Consider the following 19136-nt stretch of genomic DNA (forward strand, 5'->3'; position numbering starts at 1 on the left):
GAGCCATTAGGCCATAGAACAATAGAATTGTATTATGATGTATTATGATGTTCGCTGTTTGGTAGGCAGTGGCTCTGAGTGCTGTTGGGGAGGCAGGTTGCGTTAAGGAGAGAGTGGTAGAGCGTTTATGGTGAAGGTTGTAGAGTGATCCTGATATGTCACAATGAACTTAGCCGGGAATCCCCATTTCTAGGGAATGTTGCGGTCCCGTAGGACAGAGGAAACTGAGGCAAATTCTTTCCTGTGTTGAGCAGTAGCTGCAGATATGTCAGCATATAGTGAGATCCCTGTGTAAGGAGCCTTAAGAGAAGGTGAGGTTTTGGCTGCTCTGAGGATCTGAGCTTTGACGTGATAAAAATGGACATGTGCCAATACATCACGAGGTACATCATTGGGTAGGTAGGCTGGTTTAGGTAGCCTGTGAGCTCGATCTATGATGAGATCAGGTATGATTAGGTGTGGGAGTAGTTTAAGAAAAAAGGTGTTTCAGGTATGTACTGTATTTAGGTCACCAGGTTTGACGCTCTCAGGTATACCGCGGAATTTTATTTATTACAGCGCAACCTGTCTTCAAGGTCCGCCATCTTAACCTGCATGTACCTGAGCTGCTAAGATTGCTGCTCAAAAGCAGTTACCATATCGTTATATGCTTTAGTGTTGTCTGAAATTTGTCTCTCAGCTACAGTATATCAGCACGTTCCTCTATATGTTCTACTCGCAAGATCTAAACCGCTCATTTGATGATACTGAATGGTCCAGTATATGGTAAGCCACTAAATCTGCTTCCTCTAATGTTGCTGCTGTGGAAACAAATTATAAGGTGCTTTCTCATTGGCATTTAGTCCTTGCTAGGATAGCAAAATATACTCCCGATTACCCTGCAGCTTGTTTTCGCAGCTGTTCAGATCCTGACACTCAACTTCATATCTGGTGTGATTGTCCAATAGCCCAAAAATTCTGGAAGGCAGTTTTTGATTTAGCTTCTAAAATGTTTGAAACTTCCATACAACCTAATCCTGCTCAAGCTCTTTTGAATCTAAAACCAGACAGAATTACGCAGAATCAATTTTGCCTTATTTTACAACTCCCAGCCACAAAACAAACCATAGCTAAGGCATGAAAAACTTAAAATCTGATTGTAAACAAAACCATTCACAGAACCAATAGAACTCTTGCCCATGCTAAAATGGGAGTAATTGAAAGTGATCGGATTTGAAAATTTGAAAACCATATGTTACCTTGGGTTAAAAATTGTTCATATACCCTTTCATCCCCTTTCATTCAGTTGAAGCCGCACTACTATTAACCGCTTCCATACAGAGCAGTTTGACACCCTTCCTGCCCAGACCAATTTTCAGCTTTCAGCACTCTCACACTTTGAATGACAATTGCTCAGTCATGCTACACTATAACCAAACAAAATTTTTATCATTTTTTTCACACAAATAGAGCTTTCTTTTGGTGGTATTTGATCACAACTGGGGTTTTTTTTTTTTGTGATATATGCAAAAAAAGAGCAAAAAGTTTGAAAAAAAAACACTTTTTTTTAGTTTCAATTATGAAATTTTGCAAAAAATAAATTTTTCTTCATACATTTGGGCCAAAATGTATACTGCTACATGTCTCTGGTAAAATTAACCCAAATTAGTGTATATTATTTAGTCTGTGTGAAAGTTATTGAGTCTAGAAGCTATGGTACCAATTACTGAAAATTGATCACACCAGATGTACTGACTGCCTATCTCCTTTCTTGAGGCCCTGAAATGTCAGGACAGTACAAATACCGACCAAATGACCCCTTTTTGTAAAGTAGACCGTCCAAGGTATTTAGTAAGAGGCATGGTGAGTTTTTTGAAGTTGTAATTTTTTCCCACAATTCTTGGGAAAATGAAGAAAAAATTTTTTTTTTCTTTTTTTTCCCACAAAGTTGTCAATTTATAAGCTATTTCTAACACATAGCATGTACACAGCAAAAATTACACCCAAAAATACATTCTGCTACTCCTTCCGAGTATGGCGATACCACATGTGTGAGACTTTTACACAGCCTGGCCACAAAAAGAGACTCCACGTCCAAGAAGCACATTCAGGCGTTCTAGGAGCATAAATACACATAAAACTTTCTTACTACCTATCACACTTTTCAAGGCCCTAGAGCACCAATACAATGGAAAAGTCCACAAAATGACCCCATTTTGGAAAGCAAACACTCCAACGTATATTCTATGAGGCATAATGGGTCGTTTGAACATATCATTTTTTTCCACAGGTTTTTGGAAAATGTGGGAAAAAAATGAAAACTTTTTTTTTTTACACAAAGTTGTCAATTTATAGGATATTCCTAACACATAGCATGTACACAGCAAAAATGACACCCCAAAATACATTCTGCCACTCCTCCTGAGTATGGCAATACCACATGTGTGAGACTTTTTCACAGCCTAGCCATATAGAGGGGCCGAACATCCAAGGAGCATCATCATGCATCCTAGCCACTTGCCTAGGCCTATTTTTGACATTTGGTGTTTACAAGCTAAAATCAGTTGTTTTGCTAGAAAACTGCTTAGAACCCCCAAACATTATATATTTTTTTTTAGCAGAGACCCTAGAGAATAAAATGGAGATTATTGCAATATTTTTTATCACACCGTATTTGCGTAGCGGTCTTCCAAACGCAATTTTTTTGGAAAAAATTCACTTTTTTTAATTAAAAAATAAGAAACCAGTAAAGTTAGCCCAATTTTTTTCCATAATGTGAAAGATAATGTTAAGCCGAGTAAATAGATACCCAACATGTCATGTTTCAAAATTGCGCACGCTCACGGAATGGTGACAAACTTTGGTACTTAAAAATCCCCATAGGCGACAATTTAAAAATTTCTACAGGTTGCCATCTTTGAGTTACAGAGGAGGTCTAGGGCTCAAATTATTCCCCTTGCTCTAACGATCGCGGCGATACCTCACATGTGTGGTTTGAACACCGTTTACATATGTGGGCGGGGTTTCTGTATGCGTTCGCTTCTGCGCGCGAGCTAACGGGGACAGGGCGCTTTAATTTTTTTTTTTTTTTTTTTTTACTATTTATTTTATTTATTATTTTTTATTTTTACACCGTTTAAAAAAAAAAAAAAAAATTGATCATTTTTATTTCTATTAAAAGAAATGTAAATATTCCTCGTAATAGAAATAGGCACGACAGGACCCTTTTTTTTTTGTGAGATCTGGGGTCAAAAAGTCCTCAGATCTCACAAGTACACTAAAAGATAGAAAAAAAAAAAAAAAAAATAATTATAATATAAAATGAAAAAAAAAAAAAAAAAGGACCTTTAAACCGGTTGCTAGGCAACAACATTTTCAGTAGCTCCGGTCCTCCAAGACCATAGAGTCAAGTGAGGGCAAGCTTGCCCTCACTCGACATCCTGTCTGTGAGGATTCGGGACCGGATCGTTTTCACCTCTGCCGGCGGGTCCGGTAAGCGGGGAAAAGGACCGGAACGCGTCGGGAGGGGGGGGGGGCGCCTCTTCCGCCATCCCGGAAGGGTGATCCCACGGCGAATCCGCCGCTGGGACCACCCTTATCGGAAAGCCAACCGTCCACCGTTTAAAAAAATACCAGGGTTATGGCAGCTATCTGCTGCCATAACACCGGTATTTAGGTTTAAACGGACGACGTATATAAACCTTTTTGGACTTGGACATGGTGGCTGTATGAAGGGTGACAGGTACTCGGGTACTTTGTTGGGCAGGTGACAGGTACTCTGGTACTGATGAGCAGGTGGCAGGTACTCGGGTACTCCGATAGGCAGGTGACAGGTACTCGGGTACTCTGATGGGCAGGTGACAGGCAGGTGATAGGTACTGATGAGTAGTACTCACTGACTGATAGGTGATAGGTGATACTGTACTGATGGGTACTGATGATCAGTACTGATACGTGATAGGTACTGATGAGTACTGATGAGTAGTGATGGGTACTGATGAGCAGGCGGCAAGTACTTGGGTACTTCAGGCGTCAGGTACTCTGATGAGCAGGTGGAAGGTACTCGGGTACTCTGATGGGTAGGTGACAGGTACTCAGGTACTCTGATGACGGGTACTCCGTTGACAGGTACTCAAAGTACCTGAGTACCTGTCATCAGCGTACCCGAGTACCTGTCATCAGAGTACCCGAGTACCCGTCATCAGAGTACCCGAGTAACTGTCATCAGAGTACCCGAGTACCCGTCATCAGAGTACCCGAGTACCTGTCATCAGAGTACCCGAGTACCCGTCATCAGAGTACCCGAGTACCTGTCATCAGAGTACCCGAGTACCCGTCATCAGAGTACCCGAGTACCCGTCATCAGAGTACCCGAGTACCCGTCATCAGAGTACCCGAGTACCCGTCATCAGAGTACCCGAGTACCCGTCAGAGTACCCGAGTACCTGTCATCAGAGTATCCGTCATCAGAGTACCTGAGTACCTGTCATCAGAGTACCCGAATACCTGTCACCAGCCCATCAGAGTACCCGAGTACCTGTCATCTGAGTACCTGATGACAGGTACTCGGGTACTTTGATGGGCTAGTGACAGGTGCTCTTTATTGGGGGGGGGGCAATCAGTGTGTTTAGGGTGCACTGTAGTTGGTAACTAGCTGTTACCACACTCTTCCTCACACAGGATCAGTGTGTGAGGAGGAGAACACGGTGACAGCTAGTTACCGTGTTCTCTGTTGACATTTGTGACCGGCTGTGATTGGACACAGCCGGTCACGTGGTAAAGAGCCAATTTCATTGGCTCTTTACCTAGATCGGGGATCGACTCTGTCCGAGGGACGAGCCTCGTCCCCGATCGCTGCTCTGCGCGCCCCCGGGGGCACGCATTGCAGAGAGAATGAGCGGCTCGTGCTGGAGCCGCTCATGTGATCGGCTGTGATTGACACAGCCGATCACGTGGTAAACAGCCAATTTCTATTGGCTGTTTACCTTGATCAGTGATGGGCTATGTCCGAGGGACGAGCCTCATCCCTGATCGCCCCGCTGCGCGCCGCCGGGGGCGCGCAGTAGCAGCTAGAACGGGCCGACGTCATATGACGGCGGCCCGGATCTAGACAACCACTTTGCCGACGTCATTTTACATGACTCGGTATGGAAGTGGTTAAATTTACCCTTTACACCCACTGTATTTTTACGCTTTTCTTTACTTCTTCTAACCTCTTACTCCTTCTTCATGACCCCTTCCTTTCTATCAGTTCTTATGTGGTACTCTCAGGGTTGTTCCCCAGACCCATTGAAATGTACTTTTGCTTTACTGATTTATTATTCACGTTGTTTTCAAACTAGACCGACAGTCAATAATCTACCTTTCTCTTTCTTTTCAATTATATTACATTTTTACAACCGACGTTGACAATCTATTTGATGCTTATATTGTGCGATATTGCATTTTAATTTTTATTTGTCTCTTTCTAATTGAAATAATTAGTTTGTTATCCTTTAAATATATACCACAATCCTTGTAAAATTTAGATTGCTCACCTTTTTTTTAATTCAAAACAATAAACAAATTTGACAAGGAGAGATGGCTGTCTGTTCCTGGTTTTGACTACTAGGACCCCTGATTACACACCTCAAGGTCTGGCCACTGTACTGAAACTCATGCCTCCTGGGTTATGTGATATGCATATCCCAGGGGGCAGCAGAGGAGATGACATTCTTGCCTAGTCGGGTGGAGCAGAAAAAAAGGAAATAAAAAAAAAAAAAAATAGATCAGAGAAATCAGAGAAAGTGCTTTGTAGATTATGGAGAGAATTTAATAAAGTAAAAATATATTGTTGGAGTGAAGGTATTAAGCATTTGGGGAAATTTGTCTTGTTCACTACCTTTCCAATGTATATATATATATATATATATATATATGTGTGTGTGTGTGTATCCATTAAATATAAAGATAAAAAAAATTAAAGGGAGTCACACTCCAATGACTTTATACAACTCAGCATTTTATTCCACAAGAATCCACAATATGCAGTCTTTGCCCAGAGCCAACCTTCTTTATCAAGTTTCACCCAGCCGGACTTAGACCGGCCATAGATGGTTCAAATCTCAAATTTCCTGCTGAACCGGCCGAGACTTGAACCGTGTGTGGGCATGTTGTTCGATCAACTTGGGTACAACCAGCCTGCCGGATTCACTTGTGATTATCGCTAGCGGTTGCTATAGCCGCTAGCAATAATCACTAACTTCTCCTGGCGGGGATGTCTTCCCCCACCTGCCCCCTCCGGGAGCAGACAATGGCTAAGCAGGAGGGATTCCCCTGTCAGCACTATCTGTTTTGATGGGGGAATTGCACCAATTTATTTCTTGCAAACCGTGGTTGCAGGAAAAAATTTGCACCGTCTATGGCCTGCCTTTAGTCATAGAGATCCTGATTGTTGTGTTTGCCTACCAGACTGAGTGTTTCTAGTCCTTCTGTGGGCTGAGGGAAGTGAGGCTGGTGTTATAGGCCACAACTAATGTTACAGGGCACCTAGGAAGATGGGACAAAGCACTACACATTCTTTGGCCAATGGGGAACTGAATAGAAAAAAATGATAAGGCCATCACATGCATGATTACATGCATACACTGTATCATTCCACATTCTGTGGCCACAAAATGGCGGGCCGAGAGAGGCATTCATTGTTCTCATGTAGACACATCCTTAGTGGCTACATGCCATTAGGGACAGATGCATCCTGGTTCAGACATCGCCCCCAACCGTATGTAATCACTGATTGGATCCAACTGAAAAACAGGTTCCTTAAAGCAGCAGCAAATTGAGCAAAAGACAAAAAAAAACGTTCCCCCTGTAAGGCAATGGTATAATGTGCTAGTATGCACCACATACTAGCACATTATGTGAAACCTACCTAAAAACAAAGCCCTCCAGGGGCGCACTGTCACTGCTTACAGGGCTTACATCTTTACCCGGTCTTCATGGACTCCAGCAGTTTGAATGGCCGAGCGGTGATGTGGGAGTCACCGCCATGGCACAGAGGTCTGAAGGAATGGCACAAGTATGCCATTCCTTCAAATTGCATGCGCTGGTGATGTCACTGGCTGCTACACAAGTAAATAACTCCTAAAACGTGAATGTTTAGGATATATTTGCAGTATCTACAGGTAAGCGGTATTATAGGCATACCTATTGGTAAAAGATAAACAAAATGACTTTATTACTACAACTTAAATACTTTATTTCCTTTATTTCTAATAAAAAATAACAGTATTTCAAATGCAGTTTTCATTCTTTTTCTGTATCATATTTGGATGTACTGTATATGCATTCATGTTTTGTTTCTGCTTTCTTTCAGACAACCATATTCAGCACCTTAACTGTTGAGAAGTCGCTATGCGAGACAAAACTGGTAGGAACTGCTTCTCATAGCAGACTCTGTAAAAAAAATGTCCTAAAATGTGCAGCTATTTATTTGCAAATACATTTACCAAATATACTTGAACCCTTGCCAGCCCAGCCCCAGCATCCCTTTTACTACGTGTTTGCGCCCAGGGGGCAGGAAAGACTGCCCAATAATGTGACCACAGCTGGCTATCACAGTGGTCACATAATCAAGGGCTGATTCTGCCAACTGCTGATCATGACTTGAGGCTGTCCAAAACACCTTATTCACTGTGCTGAGAGCAGGCAGGGAGCCCATCTCAGCAAAGAAGCCTCAGCCATCTATGGATGCATACAGTGAATCTGGAAAGTATTCACAGCGCTTCACTTTTTCCACATTTTGTTATGTTACAGCTTTATTCCAAAATGGATTAAATTCATTATTTTCCTCAAAATTCTACAAACAATACCCCATAATGACAATGTGAACGAAGTTTGTCTGAAATCTTTACAAATTTATTGATCACAAGTACATAAATATTCACAGCTTTTTCTCAATACTTTGTTGAAGCACCTTTGGCACCAATTTACAGCCTCGAGTCTTTTTGAGTATGAGGCTACAAGCTTGGCACACCTATTTTTGGGCAGTTTCTCCCATTCTTCTTTGCAGGACCTCTCAAGCTCCATCAGGTTGGATGGGGAGCGTCGGTGCACAGCCATTTTCAGATCTCTCCAGAGATATTTAATCATGTTCAAGTCTGGGCTCTGGCTGGGTCACTCAAGGACATTCACGGAGTTGTCCTGTAGCTACTCCTTTGTTATCTTGGCTGTGTCGTTGGGTCGTTGTCCTGTTGGAAGATGAACTTTTACCCCAGTCTGAGGTTCAAAGTGCTCTGGAGCAGGTTTTCATCAAGGATGTCTCTGTACATTGCTGCATTCATCTTTCCCTCAATCCTGACTAGTCTCCCAGTTCCTGCCACTGAAAAATATCCCCACAGCATGATGCTGCCATCGCCATGCTTCACTGTAGGGATGGTATTGGCCAGGTGATGAGCAGTGCCTGGTTTCCTCCAAACATGATGCTTGCCATTCAGGCAAAAAAAGTTCAATCTTTGTTTCATCAGACCAGAGAATTTTGTTTCACATGGTCAAAGAGCCCTTCCGGTGCCTTTTGACAAACTCCAGCCAGACTGCCATGTGCCTTTTACTGAGGAGTGGCTTCCGTGCTGAAGAGATGGTTGTTCTTCTAGAAGGTTCTCCTCTCTCCACAGAGAAATGTTGGAGCTCTGTCAGAGTGACCATTGGGTAGAGATGTATAGAACTGTTCGCCGGCGAACAGTTCCCGGCGAACTTAGCATGTTCGCGTTCGCCGCTGCCGGCGAACATATGCGATGTTCGGTCCGCCCCCCATAAGACATCATTGAGGCAAACTTTGACCCTGAACTTTACAGTCAGCAGACACATTTCCAGCCAATCAGCGTACCTCCCTCCCACACCCTCCCACCTCCTATAAATAAGCAAGGGCAGCATCCATCTTAGATCATTCTGAAGCAGTGTGTGTAGTGAGAGTAGGGAGAGCTGCTGCTGCTGCTGCTGCTGTTAAGCTAGGGACAGTTAGTCAGTGTTCCTGGTCTTGCAGTGTTCTTGGTCCACTACTGCTGTAATATCAGCACCCCAAAAAGCCCTTCTAAGGGCTGGTATTTGTGTTTTTTTTTTTTTTTATATATATATATATATATATATACCTAGCGTCCCCAAAAGCCCTTTTAAGGGCTGGTAATTGAGTTGTTTCTTCATATATATATATATCTATATCTATCTAGTGTCCCCAAAAGCCCTTTTAAGGGCTGGTAATTGAGGATTTTTTTATTTTTATATATATACATATATATATATATATAGTGTCCCCAAAAGCCCTTTCAAGGGCTGGTAAGGTAATAGATTTTTTTCTTTATATATATATATATATATATATATCTATTGTACACTGCAGTTGCCTGCCCGCTGTGTGTGAGAGGCCACAGACCTACCACAGACTGTACTGTGTGCACACCACACTCATTTCGGGTGGCACAGGCACAGTACCTGGCATTTTAAAAAATATTTTTTTTTTCTCTGTCATAATTGCAGTGAGTGCTGTGTCAGGTCCACAGAGTGCACTGTACCCACTGCAGTGCACTGCCCACCACTGATATATATACGTTGGCACAGCATCTTGTTGCAATAAATTGAAAAAAAAAATATTTTTTATTATTGCAGTTGCCTGGGCTGCCAGTGACTGTCAGGTCCACAGAGTGTACTGTGCCCACTGCAGTGCCACTGTGTGCCCACCCACCACTGATATATAAGGTGGCACAGCAGCTTGCAAAGTAAAAAAAAAATATATATTTTTTTAAATTGCAGTTGCCTGGGTGCCAGTGACTGCTGTCAGGTCCACAGAGAGTGTACTGTGCCACTGCCCACCCACCACTGATATATAAGGTGGCACAGCAGCTTGCAAAGTAAAAAAAATATATATATTTTTTTAAATTGCAGTTGCCTGGGTGCCAGTGACTGCTGTCAGGTCCACAGAGAGTGTACTGTGCCACTGCCCACCCACCCACCACTGATATATAAGGTGGCACAGCAGCTTGCAAAGTAAAAAATATATATATATTTTTTTAAATTGCAGTTGCCTGGGTGCCAGTGACTGCTGTCAGGTCCACAGAGAGTGTACTGTGCCACTGCCCACCCACCACTGATATATAAGGTGGCACAGCAGCTTGCAAAGTAAAAAAATATATATATATTTTTTAAATTGCAGTTGTCTGGGTGCCAGTGACTGCTGTCAGGTCCACAGAGAGTGTACTGTGCCACTGCCCACCCACCACTGATATATAAGGTGGCACAGCAGCTTGCAAAGTAAAAAAAAATATATATATTTTTAAATTGCAGTTGCCTGGGTGCCAGTGACTGCTGTCAGGTCCACAGAGAGTGTACTGTGCCACTGCCCACCCACCACTGATATATAAGGTGGCACAGCAGCTTGCACTCATAGTACAACAGTAACAACACATTAAAAAAAAAATGACAGGCAGAGGCAGGCCACCCCGCAAGGGCCGTCGTGGTCGTGGTGCTGTGATTTCCTTAGGCTCTTGAATAATGCCCAGTGTTCAGAGGCCACCACAGCCCCTGAACTCAAAAAATTCTGACTGGCTTACACAGGACACCCAATCGTCTACAGCTTCCGCTCGGAACCTTAATGCACCATCCTCCTCCAGCTCAGCTTCGGGCACCTCTCAATTTACCACTCGCCAGCCCGCCGGCACCACCACCAACACTAGCACCACAGCCGCTTCACTTGATCCGTCAGAGGAGTTATTTTCACATCAGTTTGAAGAAATAAGTGATGCGCAACTATTAGTGCCAGAGGATGTAGATAACGGGGATATGTCTCAGTCAGGCAGCATTATACACATGGACGTACATTGTGATGATGATGATGTTGTACCTGCTGCTGCTGCCTTTGCTGAGTTGTCAAGTGAAGCGGCTGATGATGACGATGTGTCTGTGGATGTCACCTGGGTGCCTGCTCGAAGAGCAGAAGAAGAGGGGGAAAGTTCAGATGGGGAGACAGAGAGGAGGAGGAGACGAGTTGGAAGCAGGGGGAGGAGGTCATCGCAAGGAGCTAGTGGCGCAGTCAGACAGCATGTAGATTCGGCACCCGGGGTCAGCCAGACAGCACGCCAATCAACGCAAGCTGTTGCCACCACCAGAATGCCGTCCTTGCAAAGCTCAGCAGTGTGGCATTTTTTTTGTGTGTCTGCCTCTGATATCAGCGATGCCATTTGTAACCTGTGCCAAAAGAAACTGAGTCGTGGGAAGTCCAACACCCACCTAGGTACAACTGCTTTGCGAAGGCACATGATCTCACATCACAAACGCCTATGGGATCAACACATGAGTAAAAGCAGCACACAAACTGAAAGCCACCATCCTCCTCCTGGTCCAGCATCTTCAGCCACGTCAACCACTGCTGTCCTCCATGCCCCCTATCAACAACCCGCCCCTCCGCCTCTCACCTTCAGCAGTTCCTGCTCGTCACCTGCCCACAGTCAGGTGTCTGTGAAGGAAATGTTTGAGCGCAAAAAGCCAATCTCGCAGAGTCACCCCCTTGCCCGGCGTCTGACAGCTGGCTTGTCGGAACTCTTAGCCCGCCAGCTTTTACCATACAAGCTGGTGGAGTCTGAGGCCTTCAAAAAATTTGTCGCTATTGGGACACCGCAGTGGAAGGTACCCGGCCGAAATTATTTTTCACAAAAGGCAATCCCCAACCTGTACTCTATTGTGGAAAAAGAAATCATGTCACGTCTGGCACACAGTGTTGGGGCAAGGGTCCATCTGACCACTGATAGCTGGTCTGCAAAGCACGGTCAGGGCAGGTATATAACGTACACTGCGCATTGGGTAAACCTGCTGGCGGCTGCCAAGCATGGAATGCGTGGCTCTGCTGCAGAGGAGTTGGTGACACCGCCACGACTTGCAGGCAGGCCTGCTGCCACCTCCTCTACTCCTCCTACTCCATCCTCTATGCTAACCTCCTCGGCTGAGTCCTCTTCTGCTGTTGCGTCTTGCTCCACACCAACTGCACCCCCCCAGCTCCCCAGGGGCTATTCCACATGCCGGATACGACAGTGTCACGCTGTCTTGGGGTTGACTTGCCTGAAAGCAGAGAGTCACACCGGACCAGCACTACTGTCTGCCCTGAATGCACAGGTGGATCAGTGGCTGACCCCGCACCAACTGGAGATCGGCAAAGTGGTGTGTGACAACGGGAGCAATTTGTTGGCGGCATTGAATTTGGGCAAGTTGACACATGTGCCGTGCATGGCACATGTGTTGAATCTGATTGTGCAACGTTTTGTGCAGAAGTACCCAGGCTTACAGGACGTCCTCAAGCAGGCCAGGAAGGTGTGTGGCCATTTCAGGCGTTCCTACACGGCCATGGCGCACTTTGCAGATATTCAGCGGCGAAACAACATGCCAGTGAGGCGCTTGATTTGCGACAGCCCGACACGTTGGAATTCAACACTGCTAATGTTCGACCGCCTGCTCCAACAAGAAAAAGCGGTCAACGAGTATTTGTATGACCGGGGTGCTAGGACAGCCTCTGCGGAGCTGGGTATTTTTTTGCCACGCTACTGGACGCTCATGCGCAATGCCTGTAGGCTCATGCGTCCTTTTGAGGAGGTGACAAACCTAGTGAGTCGCACTGAAGGCACCATCAGCGACATCATCCCATATGTTTTTTTCCTGGAGCGTGCCCTGCGAAGAGTGCTGGATCAGGCCGTAGATGAGCGTGAAGAGGAAGAGGAAGAGTTGTGGTCACCATCACCACCACCAGAAACAGCCTTACCATCGATTGCTGGACCTGCGGCAACACTGGAAGAGGAGTGTGAGGAAGAGGAGTCAGAGGAGGAATGTGGCTTTGAGGAGGAGGAACACCAACCACAGCAGGCATCCCAGGGTGCTCGTTGTCACCTATCTGGTACCCGTGGTGTTGTACGTGGCTGGGGGGAAGAACACACCTTCAATGACATCAGTGAGGACGAGGAATTGGACATGAGTAGCTCGGCATCCAACCTTGTCCAAATGGGGTCTTTCATGCTGTCATGCCTGTTGAGAGACCCTCGTATAAAAAGGCTGAAGGAGAACGACCTGTACTGGGTGGCCACGCTACTAGACCCCCGGTATAAGCAGAAAGTCTGTGACATGTTACCCAATTACCGGCAGTCGCAAAGGATGCAGCAGCTACAAAATAAGTTAAAAACTATGCTCTACACAGCGTATAAGGGTGATGTCACAGCACAACGGGAATCCAACAGGGGTAGAGGTGAAAGTAATCCTCCTCCTACCACCACAACCACGCCGGCAAGGACAGGACGCTTTACAGACGTCTTGTTGATGGAGGACATGCGGAGCTTTTTTAGTCCTATGCATCGCCACAGCCCTTCGGGGTCCACCCTCAGAGAACGACTCGACCGACAGGTAGCAGACTACCTTGCCTTAACTGCAGATATCGACACTCTGAGGAGCGATGAACCCCTTGACTACTGGGTGTGCAGGCTTGACCTGTGGCCTGAGCTATCCCAGTTTGCCATTGAACTTCTGGCCTGCCCCGCTTCAAGTGTGCTGTCAGAAAGGACCTTCAGCGCAGCAGGAGGTATTGTCACTGAGAAGAGAAGTCGCCTAGGTCAAAAAAGTCTTGATTACCTCACGTTTATTAAGATGAATGAGGCATGGATCCCGAAGGGACTGACAGTGGGGGATGCATTTGACTAAAAAAGGCCTGGTGATGACTGAGATGCCTTGGCCTAAAAATGGTCCACACGCTGCTGTATATAATCATTCTCTGCATGCCGGATGACTTACGTGACGTCTCCGCCACCAACTACGGTTCAAGCAGCAATGTTTTAGTGCACTTTCTGCCTTAAAACCTCAATTTTTCAGGCCGCTGCTACAGCAGCGGCTGCAACAATACCTACTTTTTCATGCATGTGTACATGCCTAATTTTTCTGGCCTCTGGTGCTACACTGTGGCTGCAAAAAAACAAAAAACAAAAAAAAAGGCACATACATGTGTCAATTCCCCTTCGTGATCGTTACCTTGTCGTGGTGAAGGGGCTTGCGTATCACAATGAAGCGATCACCTCTAGGATTGTGTTGGCACACCCCAGATGATAAGGTCGTTGCTTCATTGTGTACAGACCAAAAGCGATCCGCAGGATAATTTTTCATAAAAAAAAACATTCATTTTCTTTCATTCTTTCTGCGGAGCTGGGTATTTTTTGGCCGCGTTACTGAATGCTCATGAACAATGGCTGTAGGCTCATGCGTCCTTTTGCGGAGATGACAACCCTGGTGGTCAGTCGAACCCAAGGCAACATCATCGACCTCATCCCATATGCGTTTTTTCTGGAGCGTGCCCTGCGAAGAGTACTGGATCAGGCTGTAGATGAGCATGAAGAGGAAGAGTTGTGGTCCTCATCACCACCAGAAGCAGCCTTGTCGTTGTCAATTGCTGGACCTGTGGCAACGCAGAGAGAGGAGTCTGAAGAAGAGAAGTCAGAGGAGGAAGGTGGCTTTGAGGAGGTGGAATACCAGCCACAGCAGGCGTCCCAGGGGGCTTGTTCTCACCTTTCGGGGACCCTTGGTGTTGTATGTGGCTGGGTGGAGGAAGAGACCTTCAATGATGTCAGTGAGGACAAGGAACGGGACATGGCTAGCTTGGTATCCAACCTTGTGCAAATTGGGAGTTTGCGGTTGTGCAAATGGACTGACTGACTGTTAAACGGGGAGTTTGGTCTGTCAGAGTTTGGTCTGTCACTGTGAAGCGGGCAACGGGCGTAACCCTTACACTACTTGACCGATAAAACATCATACCTGATCGTATTCACACACTGGATGTTTTAGTGCTGGTTTACACTGCCGCTACCACTAAAGTAGCGTCGCTTCCAGTGCGACTTTGGCGCGACTTAGCGCGACTTTGGCGCGACCTCATCGCGAGGTGACTTTTTATTTGGCCAATCACAATATCATGTTTTGTTACCGTCACCTAATTTCCTTTTCCTGTTTTTTGTTTTACATATTTCCCCATGTGTGCAGTGTTGTCTGTGTCATAGCTCAACTGATAGGCATGTTTGCCTTGGCATATCATATTTCAGCTTGCCAGAAAGAAAAAAAGACAGCTGGAAAGACACTGCATTAGTTTTCTACTAAAAATCATAAGAAAAATGCTGTTTTTTTTGGGTTGTGGACATACTACAGAGCTGAAACTTGACAGGTACACTTTTTAGACCCCCCAGACACTAAATACAAAAAATGACATGCCTGCCTAAAAAAATGCCCGATAAATGCCTGCAAGAGAAAAAGACAGCCGCAGAGAAGCCGTATTCCTGAAAATATAAGAAAAATGCTGTTTTTTAGGGGTTCTGGACATGCTACAGATCTGAAACTTGACAGGTACACTTTTGTGACCCCCCAGACACTAAACACAAAAAATGACATGCCTGCCTAAAAAAATGCCCGATAAATGCCTGCAAGAGAAAAAGACAGCCGCAGAGAAGCCGTATTCCTGAAAATATAAGAAAAATGCTGTTTTTTAGGGGTTCTGGACATGCTACAGATCTGAAACTTGACAGGTACACTTTTGTGACCCCCCAGACACTAAATACAAAAAATGACATGCCTGCCTAAAAAAATGCCCGATAAATGCCTGCAAGAGAAAAAGACAGCCGCAGAGAAGCCGTATTCCTGAAAATATAAGAAAAATGCTGTTTTTTAGGGGTTCTGGACATGCTACAGAGCTGAAACTTGACAGGTACACTTTTGTGACCCCCCAGACACTAAATACAAAAAATGACATGCCTGCCTAAAAAAATGCCCGATAAATGCCTGCAAGAGAAAAAGACAGCCGCAGAGAAGCCGTATTCCTGAAAATATAAGAAAAATGCTGTTTTTTAGGGGTTCTGGACATGCTACAGATCTGAAACTTGACAGGTACACTTTTGTGACCCCCCAGACACTAAATACAAAAAATGACATGCCTGCCTAAAAAAATGCCCGATAAATGCCTGCAAGAGAAAAAGACAGCCGCAGAGAAGCCGTATTCCTGAAAATATAAGAAAAATGCTGTTTTTTAGGGGTTCTGGACATGCTACAGAGCTGAAACTTGACAGGTACACTTTTGTGACCCCCCAGACACTAAATACAAAAAATGACATGCCTGCCTAAAAAAATGCCCGATAAATGCCTGCAAGAGAAAAAGCCAGCCGCAGAGAAGCCGTATTCCTGAAAATATAAGAAAAATGCTGTTTTTTAGGGGTTCTGGACATGCTACAGAGCTGAAACTTGACAGGTACACTTTTGTGACCCCCCAGACACTAAATACAAAAAATTACATGCCTGCCTAAAAAAATGCCCGATAAATGCCTGCAAGAGAAAAAGCCAGCCGCAGAGAAGCCGTATTCCTGAAAATATAAGAAAAATGCTGTTTTTTAGGGGTTCTGGACATGCTACAGAGCTGAAACTTGACAGGTACACTTCTTAGACCCCCCAGACAGTAAATACAAAAAATGACATGCCTGCCTAAAAAAATGCCCGATAAATGCCTGCAAGAGAAAAAGCCAGCCGCAGAGAAGCCGTATTCCTGAAAATATAAGAAAAATGCTGTTTTTTAGGGGTTCTGGACATGCTACAGAGCTGAAACTTGACAGGTACACTTTTGTGACCCCCCAGACACTAAATACAAAAAATGACATGCCTGCCTATAAAAATGCCCGATAAATGCCTGCAAGAGAAAAAGCCAGCCGCAGAGAAGCCGTATTCCTGAAAATATAAGAAAAATGCTGTTTTTTAGGGGTTCTGGACATGCTACAGAGCTGAAACTTGACAGGTACACTTTTGTGACCCCCCAGACACTAAATACAAAAAATGACATGCCTGCCTAAAAAAATGCCCGATAAATGCCTGCAAGAGAAAAAGCCAGCCGCAGAGAAGCCGTATTCCTGAAAATATAAGAAAAATGCTGTTTTTTAGGGGTTCTGGACATGCTACAGAGCTGAAACTTGACAGGTACACTTTTGTGACCCCCCAGACACTAAATACAAAAAATGACATGCCTGCCTAAAAAAATGCCCGATAAATGCCTGCAAGAGAAAAAGCCAGCCGCAGAGAAGCCGTATTCCTGAAAATATAAGAAAAATGCTGTTTTTTAGGGGTTCTGGACATGCTACAGAGCTGAAACTTGACAGGTACACTTTTGTGACCCCCCAGACACTAAATACAAAAAATGACATGCCTGCCTATAAAAATGCCCGATAAATGCCTGCAAGAGAAAAAGCCAGCCGCAGAGAAGCCGTATTCCTGAAAATATAAGAAAAATGCTGTTTTTTAGGGGTTCTGGACATGCTACAGAGCTGAAACTTGACAGGTACACTTTTGTGACCCCCCAGACACTAAATACAAAAAATGACATGCCTGCCTAAAAAAATGCCCGATAAATGCCTGCAAGAGAAAAAGCCAGCCGCAGAGAAGCCGTATTCCTGAAAATATAAGAAAAATGCTGTTTTTTAGGGGTTCTGGACATGCTACATAGCTGAAACTTGACAGGTACACTTTTGTGACCCCCCAGACACTAAATACAAAAAATGACATGCCTGCCTAAAAAAATGCCCGATAAATGCCTGCAAGAGAAAAAGCCAGCCGCAGAGAAGCCATATTCCTGAAAATATAAGAAAAATGCTGTTTTTTAGGGGTTCTGGACATGCTACAGAGCTGAAACTTCACAGGTACACTTTTTAGACCCCCCAGATGCTAAATCCAAAGAAATTTTTTATTTTTATTTTTTTTTAATTTTTCCAATAATTGGCTCTCTATCAAAAAATTATAATTTTTAAGAACTTTTTTTGCGTGATCCCTCTCCGGCATGCCACAGTCCAGGTGTTAGTCCCCTTGAAACAACTTTTCCATCACTATTGTGGCCAGAAAGAGTCCCTGTGTGTTTTAAAATTCGCCTGCCTATTGAAGTCTATGGCGGTTCGCCCGGTTCGCCGGTTCGCGAACATTTGCCGATGTTCGCGTTCGCCGTTCGCGAACCGCGAATTTTAGGTTCGCGACATCACTACAGTGGGTTCTTGGTCATCTCCCTGACTAAGGCCCTTCTCTTCTGAATACTTTGTTTGGCCAGGCGGCCCACTCTTGAAAGAGTCCTGATGGTTCCAAACTTCTCCCATTTATGGGTGATGGAGGCCACTGTGCTCATTGGGACCTTCAATGCTGTACCTTTCCCCAGATCTGTGCCTCCATACAATCCTGTCTCTGAGGTCTACAGACAATTAGCCCTGTTAACTGTGGGACCTTATATAGACAGGTGTGTGCTTTTCCAAATCGTGTCCAATAAACTAAGTTTACCACAGGGGGACTCCAATCAAGTTGTAGAAACATCTCAAAGATGATCAGTGGAATCAGGATGCACCTGAGCTCAATTTTGAGTGTCATTGCAAAGGCTGTGAATACTTATGTACATGTGACTTTTTAATAAATGTGCAAAGATTTCAAACAAACTTCTTTCACGTTGTCATTATGGGGTATTGTGTTTGTAAAATGTAAAATGTTTGAAAAATAATGAATGTAATCCATTTTGGAATAAGGCTGTAACATAACAAAATGTGGAAAAAATGAAGCGCTGTGAATACTTTCCGGATTCACTGTATGTGTGGTGTGAGGGCATTAAAGCCCATCCTCTTTGCCATTGCACATATGCACTACTTATGTGGCAAGAGGTTAAGCATATTGGGGTTAATTTACTAAAACTGCATAGGAACCAGTCAGCTTCTGGGTTTTCTTGTCAAAGCTTAAGTGAACAAGATGAAGTTAGAAGCTGATTGGAAACCATGCACAACTGCACCAGATTTTGCACTCTCAATTTTAGTAAATCAACCCTTGCTTTTTAGTAATGCTTTTCTTGGAATATAGTATACCAGGTTTCCTGTGCGGTTTTAGTTACTTGACTTTGTTAAATACTTACTCTGTTTCATTTGTTAAAAAAAAAACCATGTAATGCTCCCTTGGTATTTTAAGTAAATGTATTTACTGAATTTGACCATGTACATGTAAACCCAGATGCCAATCTTCCACTGGAACTGGGGATTAAACTTTACTCCTTGCCTATGAATCATGTCTTCACGGGATGAATGCACATTGACATTTGTGGTTCAGGCATTCATCTTGAGCTACAG

The 19136-nt window shown here is 44.4% G+C and overlaps 1 protein-coding gene across 2 annotated transcripts in view; it reads left to right on the forward strand.

Moving 5' to 3' along the window:
* RASGEF1B (RasGEF domain family member 1B) overlaps nucleotides 1–19136 on the forward strand; it is a 627091-nt gene that overhangs the window by 190834 nt on the left and 417121 nt on the right. For both annotated transcript variants that reach the window (XM_082252850.1, XM_082252851.1), the window contains exon 3: nucleotides 7334–7387. In XM_082252850.1, the coding sequence (XP_082108976.1) occupies nucleotides 7334–7387 (54 nt within the window). The remainder of the gene's footprint in view (nucleotides 1–7333; nucleotides 7388–19136) is intronic.

The sequence above is a fragment of the Pelophylax lessonae genome, assembly GCF_965119305.1.
Source record: "Pelophylax lessonae genome assembly, chromosome: 1".
In the NCBI taxonomy this organism is placed as follows: Eukaryota; Metazoa; Chordata; class Amphibia; order Anura; family Ranidae; genus Pelophylax; species Pelophylax lessonae.